The sequence below is a fragment of the Phodopus roborovskii genome, unplaced genomic scaffold, assembly GCF_943737965.1.
Source record: "Phodopus roborovskii unplaced genomic scaffold, PHOROB, whole genome shotgun sequence".
NCBI lineage: Eukaryota > Metazoa > Chordata > Mammalia > Rodentia > Cricetidae > Phodopus > Phodopus roborovskii.
In genome coordinates, this window is record NW_026126446.1 from 2,115,399 (window position 1) to 2,138,129 (window position 22,731).

Genomic DNA, 22,731 nt, shown 5'->3' on the forward strand with positions numbered 1-22,731 from the left:
GCATGTTATGTGAAGTCCCTTACTGTATCCATTGCTCAGTCATCATCCATTCTGCCTCAGAATTCCCACATGGGAATATATATATTACCCAGTCTAGATAGTTCTTCCTTTAGCAGCTCTGGTACCTGCCCCCCCCCCCCCGTGCCACGTTCTCTAAAAGGACTTGTGTCAATAATAGTTTGAATAGTTGGGAACATTCTGTCTTTGCCATTCATTTTTATAAAACAGGTAGGAGTGACCTCCATCTATATGAAGCTAAGAGTCAGTGACAGAGAAATAAGAGGAAACTGTCAGTTGTGCCCCCAGCAGAGCATCCATCCTCCCTTCTGCACATTTACTGTATTGTACCTAGTCGACCTGGCATAAAATTGTAGTGGGTTGGAGAGATGCTGCTTTTGTAGAAAACCAGAGTCTGGTTCCCAGCACCCACATAGGGCAGCTCACAACTACCTACAACTCCAGCTCCAGGGGGTCCAACACCTTCTGACCTCCATACCTGTGGTACACATAAACTCATACACACACACATAGATAAACACACACACACACACACCATCACCACCACCACCACCACCACACACACGTAAACAGAAACAATAAATCTTTTAAAAGGTGTGACAGAAAAGACAACATTACAAGTGTATGTGAAATGTTATAAACCCACACCCAGAATTCAGTCTGAAAGGCAAGAGATTATTTGGGATTATACAGTTGCTTAAAACTGTCAGGGCCAAAGGTCTCCTGCTTTGTAGGACCTGCCTGACCACAAAAGCAGCCTTGCATCAAGTTTGAGGAATGCAGGATGTGGGGAAGCAGCTGTAGCTGATCGCGTTCCTCTCTGCTTCTGTGAAATGACAGGCCTTTCCTATCCATTTTTTCCTGACATCACAGGTTGCCATTCTTTCCAAACCATATGTGCTCATGGCACCTTTCCTGCCTTCATCTTTTTTTATTGTCTCTGTGTGTTGATTGGGAGCTCCATGGTGTCATTTTGCTCTTCCCAAACATTGGCAGGGGACAAAGGATTCTAGGGTTGAGAAGGGTGGCTTTTGGAGTGGCCTTGATCTGGATTCATAGCTGTGAGAATTTGTATAAAGTCCTTGAGCCTCTGAGTGGGAACCACTGTGAGCATTAAAGGGGAGGAGGCACCCATGCCCTACACTGACACCAAGAAGTAGGTGAGGGGGACCTGTAGGACCCTCACAAGAACCAAGCACGTGCTAGGTCTGAGACAGGAGGGAGGAATGGGGACTGGGGACTGTGGAGAAGCAGAATGTCACCATTAGACTGAATGTCACTACTGGATTACCTGGTGTTTGGGCTTAGTTTGTTTTTAAGAGAAACTTAGAACATGGCCTTTTGGGGATGAAACTTTTTATTTATTTGTTTTTTATATCAGTGATAGTTTGTTCAAATCAAACCTGACTTCCTGGTTTCACCAGTTTTTAGCTGTTTGTAAGCACACATCAAAGGCTAGCTGCTGTTTTTACTTCAGATCCTCAGCCCCTCGTCCACAGCTCTGAAATTTAGAAAGCTTGCTAACAAAAAGATCATGATCTTTGGGCAGTAGAACTTGACTTGGGTGGTGGTAGGGGAGAGGTTAGTGCGTGGTTATCACTCAGGGATCCATGCATTGTGGCTATGTGTGAGTTTCATCACAGAAATCAGGTAGTAGTGATGCCACAGACCCTGCTGCCAGTGTTGGAAAACGCGGGGCATGTCGTGGGGCGCCTCTCAGCTTGGCTGGATTCTGGATAACGGGCATGTGCTCTTGAACTTTGAACATGCTCTAGAATTACTATGGCCTCAGGTATTTGGAGATAACCAAGAAGGACATTGCCTTCAGCCAGTGGTGGAGGAGGGTCTTGGCACTGTTCACATTCCTGTAGCCTCCTTTGGTCTCTGTGCCAAAGTCCTCCTGAGCCCTGGACTAAGAGTCATGACCTCAGGCCTCTGTCAGTTGGTCCTCATAAGACTAGAAGCAGCTCCCAGGGCCATGGTCTCTCCATATGAACCAGAATTTTCTGATTTGTGGAAATTTCATTTGGTCAGCTTTATCTCCCCACCCCCCTTGCCCCCAAATAAAAAGATTAAGAGCTGGCCCTCTCATGCTTTCCTCTGCTCGTAGGGTTGGGGGACAGAATATTTTAACATAATGGGATTTTTCCCCTCCGGTTGGTAGGAATAAATCTGCAGCCACTGTTTTATTGGAAATCCCAGCTGAAAATAAAAGCAGAGCAATTCAATCTCAGATTTAACTAGTTACTTACTTCTCACCAGTCCCCAGGGTGTGCGGTTACTGGCTCCGTGTTGTTCGCAGTGGGGGTCTGTGTTGGCAGTGGGTGCTCTCCTGGATTTAAGGGACCAGGCAGATGGGGGTGCGCAGTTGTCCTGACTCCCTCCTGCCACTGAGGACAGTTTCTCTTGCCTGGAGAGATAGAATGGCAGTTTGTGGGCCGACTACCCATCTGAAGGCCAGAGTTCTGTGGACACTGCGCAGGGTAGTAGTGGTTGCCAGAATCTGGGTCTTCTGCCTTGGCTGATGGAGGTGTTCTGCGTTTCTTTTGCAGGCTGACGGAGCCAGTGCAGCTGGAAGGAAAAGCACGGTTAGCAGGTACATCCCTCACCACACCACACCCCTTCTTGTCCATGGTCTTGACCACTAGAAGGAGAAGCATTCACACATCTTCAAGGGTATGAGCTGGTGGGCAGTATTTCCCATGCGCCCTCTGTGGGCATCTGTGACAATGACTCATCGGAGAACATAGCCAGTGGCTGCACAAGTGGGCAGCTCAGCAGATAAGTGGCAACTTTAGGGTACCAGCCCAACTTAGTATGGCACTCCTGGACCCATGTACATGGGCCTGGGCTTTTTTCTGAACCCATCACTCCAAAGCAAGGCAGTGGGCTATCCATGTGCTGGATGAGGGGTCCATCCTCATCCTTGAAATTGGCAGGAGACGGAAGGGGACACTCAGAGAACTGGGATCGTACTGTCAGAGAAGGGAGAAAGACATAAAGGTATATCCATAAGGCCTGCTGTTGCCCAGTTGGCACTTGGTAAGATTAATACTAGTACTGTGCCTTGGGCAAAGCTTGAGAGACCATGTGACCTTTGTCTGGGGCCTTGGAAGCAGAAGATAGTAAAGGACAGAGAAGCGAGATGATTCCCTGGCACATACAGTCAGGGTCATCTGCTAGGCTGGAGGGTCATATTTTGAGTGCCTCGTGGAAAAGTCTGCCTTTGGGCCCCCAAATGTGTCAGGACTAAAGAAGGCTCTTTCTGTGGCCAAATTTACTATGACAACACTGGAAGAAACAAAGCCAAGCATCTTTTTTTCTTCCTGTGGGGACATTTTTATGCACTTGCTTGGGTGGGGAAGAAATGAGAGGGAGAAGGGATGATAATGTCATGTTTTTTAAACCTAATGAACTTTTATTGAGATTTACCCATGTAGTGAGTATTCCTTGAAAATCTTGGGAAGTGTGTTCTTTGAGCTGAAGGGCAGTGCACTCAGCTTTGTTTCAGCAAACCTTTGTACAGTGACCAGGGGTGGGGGTCCTGACATCAGGAGGGAGGTCCCCTCAACACATGTGACCTTGTGGGTTTGGGTATATATTTTGTGCAGTACAAGAGAGGGGTAAGTGGAGTGGTGCAGGAACAGGGTGCGTTGGCTGGAATGGAGGAGAGGTTTGTTTTTTTTTTTTTTTTTTTTAATTTATGTTCCTTTGATAAAACGTCCTGACAGAAACAGCTTAGAGGGGAGTGGGGTTTGTTTTCACTCACAAACCATGAGGCAGTTGATTGTGGGGAAGCCATTGTGGCAGTACTCTGAAACAAGTAGTCCATCATGGTTTGTCAAGAGCAGGGGGAAATGAAGGTATGTGAGCATGCTCACTTGCTTATTGTGCTCATCTTGATTTCTCATTTTTATACAATTTGGGACCCCTAGCTTAGGGAATGGTGCCACCCACAGTGGGGTGGTTATTACCACATAATTAACTTAAGAGAGTCTCCCACAGGTATATACCCATAGGCTAAACCAATGTAGACAATTCCTCATTTAAGACTCTCCTCTGGTGAGTCTGGGTGTGTCAAGTTGATAACTGAAGAGCTCAGGTTGGTTGGTCAGGTCAGGCCTCGGAACATTGTTTGGTAACATTGGTGGTGAAGCTTATAGCCAGCATTGCTCTAGATACAGCTTTTCCTGGAACCTTGTGGTAGACTTTGTGTATGAGTCTGTGGCCTCCAAAGCAGTGGCTCCTTAAGTTCAGGACCAGAAGGGGCCTGGGAATTCGCATAGTCAACACTGAAGTTATACATGTGGGGACACTGAGGCCATGGCAAGGAACTCTGCTGGTCAGGGTCATCAGTAGGGTGAGTGGCTTTGCAAGACATGGAACTTGTCAGAGATGGTGCCCTCCCCTCTCCTACACTCAAGCTGGCAGGTGGTCAGCTGCTCCCACCTTCTTCCCTGTCTGCCTTGCACCTGCTGAGGAAGATCTCATGCTGTGCACTATGTACTGTGTGCTTAGCGATCCAGCCAGCGTGTGTGTCTTCTGTGTGCCAGGCTCTGTTCCAAGTGTTGTGTCCATAGCCGTGCACAGAAATGAAGCTCCATACACCCTGTCACTCAGCTAGGGATGAGGTACTTATTTATGTTTATCATCTATTACATTAACCTCTCCTACTCCAGAGCATGTATCTGGGTCATTATAGCCAGAGTACAAAGATGGGTTTTCCCATAGTGCTGGTAGTCATGGCTGTGCATTGGCTATAATCTCATGATCATAGGGTTGTAGAGGTGGATTATTGATTCCTACCCAAGGAAGGGTAGAAGAAGGGTTATGTGTGATATCTTTTCCTGACCAGCCTGGGCCCTCCACCACATATGTTTAGAAACAGAACCCCTTGTGAGGGAGATATTTGTAGTATTCTAGGTTTTGTATGAGAAAGTTGAGTTAAAGGGATTGATGTGCCTAAGGATGCTAAGTTGGAAAGATGCAGGAGGGCCAGGCTGCCTGCCAGGTATAACTTCTCTGATACCTTTGCCCACTCTGCTCTCCTGCTTCTCCAGGTAAATAGATGCAGTTAGTAGTTCAGTAGCCAACCAAGGGCTTGGGAGTAGGGGGTTGCTGTCCAGTGGGTAGCTGAGCCTGGTAGTGTAGACTTGTCACCTGGCTACTTGGAAGGTTGAGAGACAAAGGGATTTTGAGTTCGAAGTCTACCTGGGTAGCAGAATGAGTTCAAGACTGGCACGAATAATTTAGGGAGACCCTATTTCAACATAAAAAAGAAAGTCAATAGAAAATGAAAAGGTAAGTGTTCCTGGGTAAGTGTTATGATTCTGGGATTGGAGCTAACAGTAGCCTCTAGAGCAGTAGTTCCCAACCTTCCCATTGCTACGACCTTTTAATATAGTTCCTTGTGTTGTGGTAACCTCCAAGCATAAAATTATTTCCATTGCTACTTCATAACTGTAGTCTGCTGCTGTTATGAATCATACTGTAAATATCTGTGTTTTCTGATGGTCTTAGGTGATCCCTGTGAAAGGGTTGTTAGACTCCAAAGGGATTGTGACCCACTGCTTGAGAATTGCTGCTCTAAATGGCCACACAGTGTGGCTGGTGAGTGGCTCAGTGTCCCTCAGAGTAATTGATGTGTTAAGGCATCAAAGAACCTAAGCCAATGCCCCTAGAGTGTGTGATCCTGGCCAGGTCAGGTATGGTGGACCCTGGAACATTAGAGCTTACTCTGCCAGTTTCAGATGGAAAAATGAAGGTTTGGGGATCCCCCCCCCCTCGCCACTCCCACCACCAAGTCAAGACTGAGACTAGAGAACTGTAGGCCCATGCGCCCTGTCTATTCTGGCACCCTGTTACTGTACCAAGCGCCCTTTTATCCCTGTGCCTTCTATTTGGCCTAGAACACTCAACTTTGTTACTTTTCCTGAGAGCCTTTGACTGACCTCCAAAACCAACAGCATGGGCTGCTAAGGAATTAGACTTAAATTGAGGATGTTAGACAAATGCAGTTTGCAGTACTTCCCTGGAACCCAGGATGGGCTGCTTTTCCAAGCACAGTGATCCAGTGCTTAGGTGAATGCTGCTCTGATGTGCAGGTTGCTATGCACGTCCCACCACACCAGCCAAACGCTACTTATTCCCAGGGGCAGAGGACCATAACTGGAAAGTGCTAGAGGAAATTAAGCAGATTAGATAAACAGCTCTAGGCCTTCTGTCTTGGAGAACTGTGCCTATTTGCCCTGTGGGAAGATCCACATGATGTAGTCAAACCCTCCAGACAGCCAGAGATAAGAGAGAGTCAGCCATTCGATGCTGCTTCCTTGCATATGGCAGGTGTGCACGGGACCCTGAAGGTAGGAAGCCAGGTCTCATTCATTCACTCATTCACTCGCTCATTCATTCTCTAAGATACTACTAAGTGCCTAGGTTCTGATGATACTGCAGTGGACACAACAGACTGAAGGTCCTGCCCTTCAGGAGTTATGTTCTAGTGGGGCAAATATGTAAAGTCCCTGCTTGTAGGATCTAATGAGTACCTTGGCAGAAAGAGCGGAGAGGGTAGCAGGAAGACTGGGAGAGGCTGTTGTCTCTGCAGCTTGGGTGCTTAGTCACTAAAGGCATCACTGGGGAGATGACTCTTAAACAAGGACATGAAAGTAGCTAGCAGTTCTTTGAGGGAAGTGCATTCCTGTCAGAGAGAACTACAGGTGCCAGGCCCTGGGGCTGAGGTCTGTCCTTTGCATTGGAACAACATCAAAGAGGGCAGTGTGGCTGCCTAGTCCCCTGAGGCCATTGCTGAGACTTTGGCTCGTACTGTGCTCAATATCAGGAGCTACTAGGGATTTTGAGCAGAGATGATACTATGATTTGAAAAGGGCCATTGTGCCTTTAAGCGGACAGGAGTGGGGCTCAGGCAGGATGTGAAAAGAGATACTGCTGAGGGCTCAGACCCAAGGGGCTATAGAAGGTAGCCATAAAGGTAAGCACATGATGGACTGTTGTGATTTGAGCTCTGAGGACAGTGACAGAGAGAAGCCTGCATCTGAAAACGCACGGCCTCCTGCTAGCTCCTGGGGCAGTCCCAGACTGGGCAGTCATCTGCATATGCTGCCCCTCTCTCTGATCTTGGTATTCCCTGCTTGGTTGGTTGGTTGTACATCTTCTCTTGCCTTCCCTCTAGCCATGCTGAGGGCCAAGCAGCTCACAAAGAGTCTGCCTGGGTTCAGATTCTGGTGTTGTCACTGCCTGGTTGGTGCATTTTAGTTTCCTCATCTGGATGGTAGAGGTTGTGTCAGGTCCACACCTCAGTGTGCTAGTAACATGGCTGCCCTTTACACAATGCCTAGCCATCGCAGGTGATGAGAAGACATCTATTTTGCTTGTTCACTCTTTGCTTAATCAGTTACTGTTAAACCTAGACTATAAGTAGAGCAGATTCTGGAAAGTTCATATGCACCTCTTGCTGCCTGAGGGAGACAGCAGAGAAATGTGCACGCTCACTCACATATATTGGGATCCACAGACTCTCTTCACCAAAGGGTGTTTGAGTTTTAGGGTCACCTTGCACAGAGAACTGAGCAGGATCTCCTGGGACTTTTGCTTGGCTCTCTACTCTGCATCCTGCTGTGTGTGCTCCATGAACAGAGGGGGTTCTTCTTGAGAACTGGACTCTGCTGATGGGGGAGGAAGCTCTCTCCCTCAGCTGGAAATTGCCCATACGGCATTCAAAGCACCATAGTAAAGAAGGTCCCCCCACTCTACGGCTGCCTTCTGGTACCATCCCGTCTGTTGTCTGTTTCTCAGTCTCTGCTTCATCTTCGCTGTTGGCCACAGTGGCCATGCCAACCATTTTTTTTTTTTTTTTTTTTTTTTTGCTTTCATTGGGACTGCAAATTTCCCCATTCCCTTCATGTAACAAGCATCCAACCCAGCTGAAAAGCTGCTTGTCCCTTTCATAGTCCCGAGCAAATGTCACATTTTGCCTTCTTTGTAGGGACTAGAGAAAATAACTACTTGTTAGGTCCCTGCTATGGACAGATGTCTGTGTGGGATAAGGGAGGTCCAGAACTCCCACCCACCCCAAAGATACTGAGTCCTATGATGCTCAAGTCCCATCTGAAAATGTGTTATATTTGCCTATAATCTCTGTGCATCTTTCCATATGCTTTGAATTGCCTCTGGGTTATTCATAACTAGTACAGTATAATTGCCCTGTGATGGGTTGCTAGACTGCACAGCTTAGGGAGTTATGACAAGGATACAACTCTGTCTATGCCCAATACATACACACAGAGGCAATTTAGCCCTTGGAATGTGGACATGAGGAGTGTAAGGAGACAGAGTGGTAGCATACAGGGTGCCTCGTGCATATCCTGTCCTTTAATCTTCTAAACTGTTTCAGTGTCAGCATTAGCCTTCCTGATGACACATAAAGAGAGGGAGCAGTAAGCAGGCTAGAGAATCCAGTGTTAGCTTGCTGTGCATCTGGGTTCTCATTCAGAGCCCTTGCAAGGGTAACAGCACAGCAGAGTCTGTTGGGGGTCTGAGGGCTGCATACTTGATCTGGGTGCCTCCTGAAGATGCTGCACTCAGAGATGGCTGGGTACAACAGACATTGTGGATCACCCACTTTGCCAGGGGGTCGAGGGAGAAATACATCAGAGGGAAGGACTATGGAGCATCTAGTAGCAGGGGACCAAAAGGAGAAGAGCAACCATCCTGTGAGGAACTTCTGTCAATCCTTGGAAGAAGTGGGAAGCAGGAAAGGAGAAGAAGGGGAATATTAAACCATGGGCTTGTCAGGAAATAAGGTCAGTGGGCAGGAAAACTGCCCATGGAGCTGCCTGCCCTCTGGGATCGTATATATGAGCCTATGTGGCCTGAAGCAAGGCTGTGTAGGACCTTGGGCACAGACACCTCCATGGCTTCTATTCCCTATCTGTCTATTCAGAGGTTGTTGTGTGGACCCTAGTGACTGGGGATACAGTGTCATTCTGTGTGAGAGCAAGGAGCAGGGCACATTTGGGACAGTTCAGAATTATGGTACTGCCAGGCCCACTGGCAAATGAAAGCCACATGTTTATTTAAAATACTACTAACACTAATCCCTTGTAATGACCAGGTCTGGGCCAGCCTCCCTTGTGCCCCAGTGCCTATGAAGTGAGCTCCCAGCTTTAAGCAGAACAACCTAGTAGCTGAATCTTGGCATTTTTGACTTGATGGGGTTGCCCGAGACTCTTTCTTTTCCTGCTTTAGTTTTCAATTAACCAGGGAATTTTTCTCTTAATATTTAAATCTTAACGTTGTCTCTCTGAGCAGCAATATTAGTCAGTGTTGTGGCTGACTGACACTGTGCGTTGAAGAAAATTAAGTGCCTAAGAATTATCTCGAAGTAATGATGTATTTATGCATTGTAGGTTATTTTGAGTTTCTAGAATGTTAAGAGTTGTTTAATAGGTTAATAGTTTCAATCTATTAATTTAATCTTTTCTTTTTGACTATTTATTAAAATATATCAGCGGTACATGACAGGAATGGAAGCACAGACAATTTGGAGGGTTATTGAGGGGCAGATAATGGAGCAAGGACTGGAAACTTGGGCCCCAGGCTGGTTCCCTGTCTCTCCAGCTTGAGGTCTCACTCCAGAGTCCTTTGGCACCCTCCCAGTCTCTCAGTCAGCAGTCTGTCATTTGGCCGTATGTCCAAAGGACACATTGCAGCAAGCAACTACCTGAGCAGCATTGGGGAGACTTATAAGTTGACAGTGGGCACCAAGTCCTTCCTGGTAGTTTTCTCTGTGAAGGAGAGGATTCCTCCACTCTTCACTGTCTCAGTCCTTGCATAGGTTCTCCCTATGTCTCAGAGTTCCTGATGCTACCTCCACATCGTTTATTCAGTCAACAGCTGTTTTACCATTCTCTCTTTTTCAGAGAAGGGAAAACTAAACCTGCCCCAATAGTTAAAAGGCCTCAGCTTTGGAGTTAGGCAGACCCTGGCAGAATCCTCTATCATTAGGAAGCCCAGAGGCTCTGCAAAAGTCACATTGTTAGTCCTGTTCCTTCCTTCTCACCTGTAATGTAGGAACTGCATATCTTGTAAGGCGCCATACAGGAATAGTGGGGGCAGCTGTCTAGGATCAAGTGTCACACCTGTACGCCCCATCATAGAGATCTACTTCATCACCACTCCCCACATTGTGTGATTCTCATCATCACAGCATCACCACCAGCTTTACCTCTGCCATGTGCACTGATGTGTTGGTGCCTAGTCATTTTATGTTTGTATTGTTCTCTCAGCAGACCTTGGCTGCTCCCCACCAGGGCCCAGGCACAGAAGACAAGCACAGCAAGTGGAGCTGTAGCCTCCGGATGTCTTTCAGAGTTGCGTGGAAATCATAGGTGCAGGTGAGGGCTTGGAGCAGGGTGCTTTAGAACGGAGTAAGCCCGTAGATTCCAGGGCCTGATCCTCACTCAGGAGTGTTTGCCATGATGCCTTAGTTATGGTTTCTATTGCTGTGAAGAGACACCATGACCATGACAACTCTTATAAGGAAAACATTTAATTAAAGGGGGGGGGCTCACTTAGAGTTTCAGAGGTTGAGTCCTTTATAATTATGGTGGGGAGTATGGTGTTGTGCAGGCAGACATGGTGCTGGAGAGAAATCTGAGAGTTTGATATCTTGCAGGCAACAGGAAGTCAACTGAGACACTGGGTGGTATCCTGAGCATAGGAAACCTCAAAGCCTGCCTCCACAGTGACACACTTCCTCCAACAAGGCCATACCTGCTTCAACACAGCCACATCCCCTAGTAGTACCACTTACTTTGGGGCCATGTCCTTTCAAACCACTATACATGGTAACTCCACACTCTGTCAGTCTATTACAGGTACCCACGTGTTACATTTTAAACCCTAGGGAGAACGATGCTTCATCTGGAAGAATGAAGATAAGCTGATAGTAAAAAGAACACTATTCATTCACAAAACTGGCGCCCTTGGACTATCTCCTGCTCACAACACACAGAGGGCAGTGTGTAAGAGACATCCCTCCAGATGTCTTACATTCCAGGAGCAAGGCACCATCAGTGATGACAGGGATTAGCTGTCCATAGAAAGGGCTTGTCCTTGTCCTCGGCTATGGCTGCCATTGGCCTCCCTACTGATCAAGCTGTGGGCTACTGTCTGTTGTGTGCCGCCTCTGTTCTGAGGACAGTGGACCAATGAAACTGAGTCCTGTCTTGTAGCTCACATTCTAGTTGGAGAAACAGATGATGAAGTAAACAAAGACACTGTAGGCAGTGTTGGCTTGGAAAACATTCAGGAGAAAAAAAAACCAAAGAGCTCTGAGACCAGGAATGACACAACCTGGATTGTAAGTGGCAGTGTCGCTCGGTCTAGCTGTCAGACACGGTTCTCAGAGCAGTGGAGGGGAAAGAAGCTGCCACGAGGAGGTTACAGCCAGACCGGGTGAGGGGTGTGGCTCCAAGTGGAGGGTTGGCTAAGCTTGTAAAGTTTCAGGATGTACTTTTCAGGTGGGATTTGTTGGTGGGCGTGTTGATTGGGGTGAGGGGAAGGGGGGTAGGGATGAATCTAGAGTGGAGGTATGAGGTACTGGAGGATGGCATCTCTGTTCCATAGTAAAATCATGTCTGAAATTCTGAAATAGGCAAACAAATAAAAGTTTGAGTGTTCATGAACTCACTAAAGGTGTGTGTGTATGTATACACACACACACACACACACATATATATATATATATATACATACATACATACATACATACATACACACACGTACCCATCACAGAGGATTGTAGCACTGATCCTTGGGAGTGTGCCAGCGTATTAAGTTGTAGGACAATGAGGGTTCCACAAAGTACGCAAGAGTGGCCAGAAGGTGGGAGGCCCTCAGGTGAGTTCAGTGCACAGTGTAGGGAAGGGTTGGATGGAGGAGAATGCACCATCAGTGGCTGAAGATAGACAACACATGGGGGGGGACTGGGAGGGGACAGTTGTATTTAACAACCTAGAGGTCATGGGGCCTCAAAACAGCTCTGGGGTTGCAGTGGAGAGACCAACAGCTTTATAGAATGGTGAAGTATTGCCAAGGCAGGGTCTGTGATAACCCACAGGAAACAGTCTGATTCAAGTCATTAGTGGGAGGGCAGCTTGGTGAGGAATGGTGGGCTTGATCTGAGGTCAGCTTCTGCAGCAAGATCATATGGCCCCTGAAGGCATGTCATGTGTGTTTCAGTTCATTTCAGACGCCTGCATCTGTATGTTCTGGAGTTAAATGTAGTTTGAGTCATAGTGGAGTTTTGTTCTAAAGGAAATAAGTAAGGCACTGTTTGCAAGCTGCAAGGGGAGGGTTTTCTCCCTTCACCATTAACACTGTTTTAAATGGATGAGCACCAGGGTAAACGGCACCTTTGGAAGAAATAGGCTAAGTCTGGGGGGTGCAGGTGAACACACCCATCTTAAAGCGAGAGACACACACCCGAGCATACAGGGTTCACCTCTGTGTGGGCTTTGTGCATCTCAGGTAGAAAAATTGAATTCCAGAAGCCTGACATAGAATCATTGTGCTGATGATCCCAGGCACCCTGGAGGTTGAGGCTCAAGGATTAGTTGAGCTCAGGAGTGTTAGACTGGCTTAGGCAGCGTAGTGAAGCCCCCATCCCAAAAGGCAGAAAGGCTTGCAAAATTGGTTCAAGGGAGTCATAAATAGCAGGGTTCAAGTCCAGGGAGTTGATGTCTCCATTTACTGGGACTGTGTAGAACATCATATGTTAGCGTTTTTGGTGGAGTGGTATATAGAATTGTGTCTAAGAGCACAGCTTAGGCATCTAGGGGCACTTGAAACTTGTCCTCCAGCATCCTCAGAAATTGCATGCTTTTGGCCTTGGATCTACTTGGTGGTGTTGTCTTAAGCTGTGGGGTTTGTGATAACTGGACCACAGTAGAAGCCACAATTGTTTTTACACTAAGTTGTTTATCATTAAAAGTGTTATGACCTTGGGCATGTCCTTCATTCACCTGTGTGCACTCGTGCTGGACCGGGCCCTCTTCTGTGCTTTGGGTTCCCCGTCTGGCAGCAGGACTTGGAACTCAGTGGAGTGGTTGGGTATGTGCTCTTGAACTGCCAGGTAAGACTCAGAGGAGGGTGATTGCTTCTGGGGCTTCACTCAGAGTCTTTGGGCACAAGGAGACTGGCCCCGTGGCCAGGAACGAGATGAGTGAGCCGGGGGTGAGAGGAGGGCTAGGTTCATAGACTTCGCCACTTGGAGCCATTGCTTCAGAATTACTTCTCACCTGTATTTGTTCCCTGTTCCCTGTCAGCAAAGAAAGTACAGTAGTCTCCCAACCGGCTCTGCTGCTCACAGTTTCACTTTCTGTGGCTTCAGAACCATATCCAAAAATACTAAACAAACAAAAATTCCAGAAATACATGGCTTGTGAGTTTCTCAGTTCTCCATGGTGTTGTGCAATCCCATGCAGGCCTGGGATGCTCAGGATGCCAGCCAGTGTGTCCACACTGTATTTGACACCCACCTCTTCTCACTAATGTTATCTCGGTTTTCACCTCAGCTGTCCCAGCTTCTGTCTAAGTAGCCCCGATGTCACTCAAGATGCAAAGGGGAGCGGAGCGCAGGCACAGTGGAAGGACAGGGTGCCTTTGAAGCTATGTGGTAGAGCTGTGGGGCTCATAGGAAAAAAATGTCAACACAACCTATGCTTCAAGCATATCCAGTAGGGAATCTTGAATATGTCCCTGACAGAGAATAAGGGCCTGTTGCACTCAGATTGGGTAGCTTAGAGTAACAGGTTTATTCCTTCCAAATCTTGAGCCAGAAGTCAGAAGTCAGTGGGCCAGCAGGTTAATACTCACTGGAGAGGCCTTTAGGGAGGAAATGTTTCCTCTTGCTTATGACAGCTGTCATTGTTCCTTGATTTATGGCCACTTCTACCTGGGTGTCAAATAGCTTCCTCCCTTTCTCTGGGGCCTCTTGTGTCTCAAATATCAGTGCTCTTAGCGTCACTTGCTACTGCTTATAGGATGAGTTCAGTCCAACATCCTTACAGCTGCAAACATCTGCTTTTGTCAAATAAGCTCACATTCAGGGCTGCGGAGATAGCTCGGTGGATAAAGCGCTTGCCATACAGCAGGAGGACCAAGGTTGAGATAGCAACAACTCACAAAAAAAACCAGATGGGTGTGGTGGTATGCTTGGAATCCCAGCACCAATGGAGAGGTAGAAACAGAACCCTCAGAAGCAGCTGACAAGCCGGAGTTTAGGGAGAGACTCTGGCGGTAAATTAAAGGGGAGAGTGAGCAAAGAAACACACACACACACACACACACACACACACACACACACACACACACAATCCCACATGTGAACATGCATGTGGACAAATACACATGCAGAAAAGATGTGCTCACAGATTCTGGGGTTAGGATATAGACATGCTTTTGGGGGATGCTCCAGTCATCCCACTACAAGGAAGAAACTCAAATATCTGGGTGTCAGGCAACAAAACAAAGTTGCATCTATTGAAAACGAAGGAAATGGAGTTTTAGAGTCCTACTCAAGGCCACCCTCACCATATGAGCCTCCTGGGTGCCTGTGAGCCTTTGCAAGAGGACACCTGAGCCCTCGAGGAACACACTTGGAGAATCATTACCTGAGAGATGGGCAGGAGCTTTCAGCACCTCCCCAGGCAGGAGACCCATTTGGTCTGGCCTCTCTCCAGACAGTCCATACTCGCAGTAACCAGTGACCAGGGAAAGCTGGTACTTACTGAGAAATACCCTTTTAGTGCCCATCTTTGGATTTTATGTTGAAGTGTGACTCGGGTTAAATATAAAATTCACAGCATATCTTGAGCAACTATTTTGTAGTTATCTATATATAAATCTATTTTACAGCGACACAAATAGAATAGATTATGGAGTGTCAGCATGTAGATAGATTCTGAGTGCTTTTCCACTAATATACCTAATGATTCGTGCTGAGAATATTCAAGGGCTCCACTGTACATTTAAATGGATATAATTAAAATAATGAGCTCTATTTTAAAAAATGATATATGAAAAAAAATTTTAAAGAAGTTGGAAGGAGCTGCACCACTAATTCAAAGTGATCTAAGTACTTGTGTGATGCCGTTGTTATTAGGACACCTAATTAAATGCGGAACAGCTGAGGAAAAGAGCGCGGTTTGGGCTTGTAAATCTCAGTGCAGGAGTCGGGGAAGCTGCCTGTGTCCTTAGCACAACCAGCACTAGAGGAAGGAGAGCCGGTGGCTCTGTGCCGTGCCATGGAGCACACCTGTGGCAAGAGTGGCTCTCATGATCCTCATCCATAGGCTGAGTCAGGGGTCAGGCTGCTCACACAGCTGCAGCTGGATTTCCAGAGCAAGCTCTGACTTATTTAGAATGTAGGGGGGTGGGTAGGGGGCAGGGGCTGTAGGGAGGCAGGGAGACTAAGAGTCTTCCTGCCCTTCGAAGGAGGTCATTCTCTCTTCCTCCCTCCAGAACCCTGGTGACTCGGCTGGAGGTCCTGGTGGTTAGGAGATGTGGCCTCAAGTCCTGAGCTGGCTCCATGCAAGGTTAGACTCAGGAGTCTCTCTGTGGTGTATTTCCACCCAGGACTGTTGCAGATATGTATGGCTACCTTAAGCATGGATCTATCTGCTGTTCCAGTGGACCCTTGTGGGTTACAGCAGGCAGAAGTCTCAATGACTATTTATCAGGAGGTACGTCTTCTCTTGATCATTAAGCAAGCAAGTATAGCATTTATGAGGCATCTACTGTATACCTGCTCTATGCTGGAGGTTACCCAGACAGCTCTTAGAGGATGTACAGTTTAGTGAGTCACAGCCAGGGCTATGAAGAAACTAGAACAAGGTGATGACAGACAGAGAAGCTGGACAGTGAGCCAAAGAGAATTCATAAGTGTGCCCAGTCACTTTGAGAGCCACCTGTGGGAGGGAGATGTGACTTGCACAGAGGAATTATGGCTCTGTCATGCTAGGAAGGCTTCATGGTGGCAAGAGTAGTATCGTGAACCAACGTCATTGTCATAATGATAACTACTATTTGAAATTTGTGTGGACATCCACTGCAGATCAGTGCCCCAGTTGGAATCCCCACCCTTCCTTGTTTTCAGCTAGGATCCTCACATAACAGACATGGAAACAAAGGCTTGGGGAGAGCTTTTTGACCAACATTGCAGGGTATATGGGCAAGCAGGTTAGAGGTACACAATCTGTCTGATCCATAGCTCCTCTTGCCCACATTGAGTGAGTGGCCTGGAATTAATGAGGACCTTATGACCAAGAAGGGACATGGGGTCTGTTCAGGTGTGGGGGGCTAATGGTGCTGAAATCGAGAACATGGTGGAGCAAGCTAGGGAAGAGATGGTGATTTTTTTTTTTTTTTCCTGTTTCTGAGCTTAGCAAACCTTGGAGAGATCAGGCCTTGGACAAGCCTTTGGCAGCTCCCTTCATGTCTAAAAATGTGACTCACAGCCACTTTCATCAATCAGTATGTTCATTTCTGTCTTGTGAGGAGCCTGGGTTCTCACTCCTAGTTCTCAGTAGTGGTGGAGCTGGGGTTTGGAGATCCGTAGCTTGAATTCACCGTAGTTCATGTGCTAACATATCTGCCATGAAAGAGTCTTCCATGCTCTCTGTATTAGTCAGTTTTCTGTTGCTGCAATAAAATACTCAAGACTGAGTAGCTTATAAAGAACAAAGGTTGATTCAAGTGGCACTCGGGGAAGTTGAAGAGGCAGCATGAGTTCAGCTCTGGTGAGGTCTCCTGGCAGACAGCTTCATCATGACTTAGTAGCAGGTCATTATTAATGGGCCAAGTACCCTGCTAAGTCTGTGTATTCACTGATTAAATCCTATGTGACAACCCTCTTAGCTGTGCTAGCAGATGAGGAGACCCAGACTTCAAGGTGAGGGAGTGAGTAGGGAAGTAAGAGCCGGCCCCTCCCCTGCTTTCCTTGGATGGTGGTAGCAGACTGCCTGAGTAGTTAATGGAATACCAAGCACAGTGTTTCACCAGGCTGGAGACTTGAATCTAAGTCTCCAGGCTTAGGCTCTGGGCAGGGGCCACTACCAGGCTTGTAGATAACCGGAGTGTCCTCTGTTGGAGAGAATAACTTTGTTGTGGGAGGCATGTTACAAAGCGCGTGGGGGTCAGAGAGCAACCCGTGGGAGTCTGTTCTCCCCCTTCTGCCATGTGAATCCCAGGGATGAAACTCAGGCCATTGGACTTGATGACAATCTCCTTTACTGGCTGAGCCTTCCTGCTGGCCCGAGTGCTTTTATAAAGTCCCTAACCTGTCATAAAGACTCCACCATGGGAGTCTTGTTTAACACTAATTACTTCCTAATCATTCCAGCCCCCCAAACAGCCACATTTGTGGTTTGGATATTAATGTGTGAATTGGGGGGGTAGGTGGTCACAGTTTGTTCTAGAGTAGTTCCTCAGCTGCCTTTCTCTGTGCCTCCCTTGTGAGCAAGACCTCAAGGATTCTCTCTGTGCTCTACATCAACCTCTTGCCCCACTGTGGGCAGCTGTAGCTGGAGAGTCAACTCATGCAATGAAACCATTGCTTCTCAACTATTGTAGCTGCCGAGACCCAGAGAGCAGGGTTTCTATGGGTCCACATACAAGGATTCAGGTGGATCCAAGGCCAAGTCCTAGGCCCTGCCTCCCAAGTCTCCATGCCTTCACAGTGTCCTCTTTGCTTGTCATGTCTCCAGGCCAGAGCATGCCTTGAGTCTAGGCTTCTCTGAGCAGAAGAAAGGGCCATGGTCAGACAGTACCCCTGGGCCTGGAATAAGATTTGATTTTCATCCTGTGTCTTACTTACCTCCCAAACGGAAGTTGTGAGGCTAGTTTGCCTACTGAAAGGATGCGGGAGCCCGTGGGGAAGAATGTTGAGTGACATGGGTGTGGGTGCCAGAGCCTGGGCTGTGTGTTCATCTGTGCCTGCCTTTGTGATCTAGGCAAATTATGGTTCTGTTCCAAGCTACAGAATGCACTCAGCTTCCTGGCCAGTTCCATCTGACCTCGGTTCCTTAAGGATGTTCTTGAATGTTTGGAAGGCATTCCCTTGCCCAACTGTTGGCTCTCTGACACCCTCACCATGAGAGTCTCTTGAGACTGGTGTTTTCCCATCTAAAGTGGGAGTAGAGAAGAGCTTGGATGTGATCTGTGGTCCTGCTGCCAAGGAGCAGAAAGAGAGTGAGATACTTGGCATGCTCTGATCACGCTGCTCGAGTGCTGTTGGCAAGCCAGACCCCAGTTTGGCCTGGGGCTTGTTAGAAACAGCCTGGGCTGCCTGAACCAGATGCTGCATCTATGAAGGCCCCCAGCTTAAAGTTGGACAGGAATACATTTCCAGTAGCCAGAGGTGCCCTTAGAGGTTCCTTGTAACTCCAGTCATACAGATGACAGGAGGTCAGCTGTGTACTCCTAGAAGTCTTTAGACCTCCACTTACCCAGATGTGAAATGGAGCTGGTGCAGGAGGCTAAGGAGCCCTTCTTTACATTCAGCTTTGTTGTAAGTCTGTGTGGTGCTAAGGCCTGGTGGGTTCCCCTGTGTGCTTGTGAGCTGTTGCGGATCCCCTCTGAGCGGCCTCTCTTCTTTCCCAGGGAACGCTTGAAGCGCAGTCAGAAGAACGCTAAGGTGGAGGGCACGGAGCCAGTGCCTGCTGAGGCCTCGCTGAGTGCTGAGCAGGGGACGATGACGGAGGTGAAGGTGAAAACAGAACTACCAGACGACTACATCCAGGAGGTCATCTGGCAGGGCGAGGCCAAGGAGGAGAAGAAGGCAGTCGGCAAGGATGGAACTGGTGATGTGCCTGCCGAGATCTGTGTGGTGATCGGTGGCGTCCGCAACCAGCAGACCCTGGGTGAGTGCCTGAGTGAGGATGGGATCAGGGTAGAACTATGTGGCCAGAAAGAGGCTGGCATCTCAGAGACAGAACCTTCTGTGTCTTGCTCTGCCCCAGGGAGAGAGCAGAGCTCCTACGAGTTCTAGCCTGAAGAGTTCACTTTCTTTCTGATGTGACAAGACCCCATGCTTCTGTCAAGCCTTGGTTGAAGTCAGATATTTAGAATGTCTGCTGCCCCAGTGAATTTGTCACAAACTCCTGGTGGGGGACCAGTATAAGCCCTTATTGCTTTCTTGGTATCCTGACTGCATGTCCTGTCTGCGTTTTCCCTGGCTTGACTAGGAACTTTTGAGGACATTCCAGTGCTGGTCCTGGTCAGCTTTTGATTGGTGATAGGCAGGTGCCTTCTCACACTTAGAAGAGTCCAATAATAATCTGCTCTAAGGCAGTGATGATTCAAGGGCCCAGATGGCCACAAGGAGCATATGCAGAGAGAGCATGCAGGACACAAGATGGGGATTTGTGTCCAACTGTCCTATGTACAAGAGGGCAGCTGCTCTTACACTCAATGTTTGACAGCCTCTTGAGTGTCACCTCAAGTGGGGATGTAGGCTCAGCTCTGCCAGATCTCTGCACAGATCCTGTGCCCAACATGAACATATTGGTGTGAATTCTTTTGGCTTTCAACATTGGCTCTCAGATTGGCTTTTGAAATCTGCCAAACAAAACATAATGGTGGCTTAGTGTTGATCCATGAGTTACAGCTTGGAATCTCAGAAACAGTGAAACAAGGCTCATGTTTCTTACCCTGCTCCCTAGTCTGGCCCCACATGTACATGTCCATCCTTACCTTCCTCCATGATTGCCATGCCCAGCATGTTCACAGGCATGCTGTTCCCTTCACCATCATCATCTGCCCCTCATGGTCCAGATCTGGCCTGCCCCTTCTGACTTCTAAGCCCCTCTGACTTCCAGGCTTGCATACTGTTTGCAGCTTACATAGCCTCATGGGAAGATGCCCTTTGTTTCCAAGGTTCACCCTCAAGTTTTGATGCCTTTTCTTCTTAGCTACTGGCCTCAGGCTTCTGCTCTCTTTCCAGCCATTATTCAGTGTTCCCATGTGTGTCACCATAGCATCTCATGACCAGCCACCTGGCATACAGCAACCAAAAGGAAACCTAGCACATAAAAACCACATACTATGTTGTCCTTCCTTAAAAACCTTGATACTGACTCCTGCCATCCAGAACAGCAGCCACAGCACCGAGATCCTTCATGGTCCCTTTGTTTTGGGCCTCTGATCACCCTGAAACTCTCATCATAGTGCTCACCCTGTCATCCTGTCTGCTCTTCTTGCTCCCCCTTCTGGGAATACCTCCATCCATTTCCTGAATCCAGCTTGTCCTTTAAGGCCAGTTCCAGGGCACCTCCTTCCTTCTCTGATCTCCCATGTTAGAAGGGTCTATGTGGACTGTGCCTGTCCCCGGCCAAGTTTGGGAACCCCCTAGAGGTTGGATCTCTGGGACCTGCTTGGTTTCTGCTTCCCACTCCTACTCCACAGCGCCTAGTAAGGTGCTGGCTTGTGGGAGTTATGTTGGTTGTGGTAGTGTGACTGCCAGGATGAGGCTAGGTGATAACTGCAGTTACGGAAGGTCTCAAAAGTAGTAGATCTTGCTAACTCCGAACCCTAAAAATTTATTTCTTTCTTCTTAACACTCTGTTCACTGTGGCTCACACAGGGCTCCACTCGTCTCTACACTCTAATACAAATTAGCTGTTTTCACAGATGACCAGATGGCAGAGGATAGCAAGCTCTAGATGAACGCAAGCAGGCCATTGACTTCTAAAGTCAGAAGGGAGAGGTTTTTACAGCTGTCAGACCAAACAATTCATATGGCCCACCTCATCTGAGGGGGCTAGGAGGTACCCACATCCCAAGGTCACTATGAAGGACAATTGGGCATGAGGAGATGTTTGGTGGGAAACCTTGCCTGACCTCTGCCCCTCAGCATTCACTCTCCAAAGCCAAGGACCAAGCTTCCTATAGGAACTGTGAATGGAGGAGAGGGAATGTTTTTTATTCTCACCGAAGAGGATATGTCACTACTCTTTAAGCCCAGCAGCCATTTCTGTCCTTCCCCAGATGTCCTGTCAAGAGAAACTAAGATCCAGTCAGGGAGGCCTGTAGTAGGCAGAACAGGGGAATGTGGACAGCCTTCCTAAGCCAGCGAGCAGTCCACATAGTGGAGGCCCTGGCCCCTCGGGCCTTCTGCTAGCCAGAGGTACTCATTTCCCACTCAGCTGCTGCTCAACAGCCAGGTTTTTGGCCTCACTGCCCATTAGTGTCCTCCACCCTGGCCACCTCATGGATGTGGGAATCAAAACAGTAGTGGACAGAACACTATTGACCAAGGAACTCATATCTGTGGTGCCTGTGATGGAAAGCACATCTGGGTTCTCTGACTCATGGTGTGAGTGCCCAACATACAAATTCATGGGTTATGTGAGGACATAGGATATGTGCTAAGTGCCTGGTGCTGTGCCTTGTGATGGGTGGATGAGCTCTTGGTAGTATAGTCTGAGTGCTGGCAATTGTAGTTGGAATTTTCTTTGGGCCACCAACCAGCAGACTTCTTATTAACTGTGAAAGCTCAGACTTTAGCTTAAGATTGTCCCGCTAGCTCTTATAACTTCAACCCTGTTTCTATTTGTCTACATTTTGCCTTGTGACTTTTCACCTTTCTTTTATTCTCTATGTCTGATTCCCTCCAGGCACCTTGATTATCTCCTCCTACATCCTGTATCTGTGCCCAGAAGACATGCTTAGCTATTGGTCATTCAGCTGTGATACATTTTCACACATTATACAAATATCTCAACATTTCCCCCTTTTTGTCTAAATAAAAAGAAAAGGTTTTAACTCTAACATAGTAAAACTATATACAATAAGAGAATTTATCAGGTAAGAATTTTATTTACAATAATATCCAATCTATTTGTATTTGAAACATTCAGAGAAAATAATCCATTATTTATCTTATCTTGTTGAGTCCAAAATTTTGTATCTAATTTACCTTCTGTCATAACTAAGGAAAACTGAACTCTTTAGTCTCAACTCTATCAAAGACCCCAGAAGGATATAATATTACCTGAATAAACAGGAAGTGCTGTGCAAGCCACATCCAAATCTATAGAAATATAGACATCTGGCTGCCTGGACAGTTACCCATGGTTCCTCTGCAATGTTGGGGCATCCATCTTTGGCCTACAGACAAGACTTTTCTATGAAGCAGGAATTTTGAAGAACTGTTCCACCTTGTCCTGGCAAAGTTTGGCAGTCTTTTTCCTTTGTGTCCTGCTTGTCCAGTTTGTAGAGTATATTGTTAGCAGTTGAGGCAAGTGAAGATTCTTGCCCAAATAGCTAGCTTTGCCACAATGAAAACAAACTCCATGTGGAAGTTTTTCAACACCTATCATTCTTTTATAAACTAAATCAGTGCTGCAAGGAACAAACATGTCTCACTGTCATGAAAAGCCTTAGGTTATTAAACATCTTAAATGTCATATTCTGTGGGTCTCTGAAGTGTTTGAAGATCACCTATCTATCTAAAATATATGTTTGACCTTGAAAACATACCTAACATGACTACAAGTTTGATTGTTATAGATGAGTACTAACTTGAATTTTTAAATTATCCTAACGAGTTTTTAATAATAGCTTTCAAGGACTAGAACTTTATATTACACTTTTAAATGAGCTGCATAGGTACAATACCTTAAATAAGAAACA

At 47.2% G+C, this 22,731-nt stretch overlaps 1 protein-coding gene across 1 annotated transcript in view; it reads left to right on the top strand.

Moving 5' to 3' along the window:
• Positions 1–22,731, top strand: part of Znf618 (zinc finger protein 618) — a 166,644-nt gene that overhangs the window by 89,249 nt on the left and 54,664 nt on the right. The window contains exons 2-3 of the mRNA XM_051187949.1: positions 2,571–2,614; positions 18,700–18,959. Coding sequence (XP_051043906.1) covers positions 2,571–2,614; positions 18,700–18,959 — 304 coding nt within the window. The remainder of the gene's footprint in view (positions 1–2,570; positions 2,615–18,699; positions 18,960–22,731) is intronic.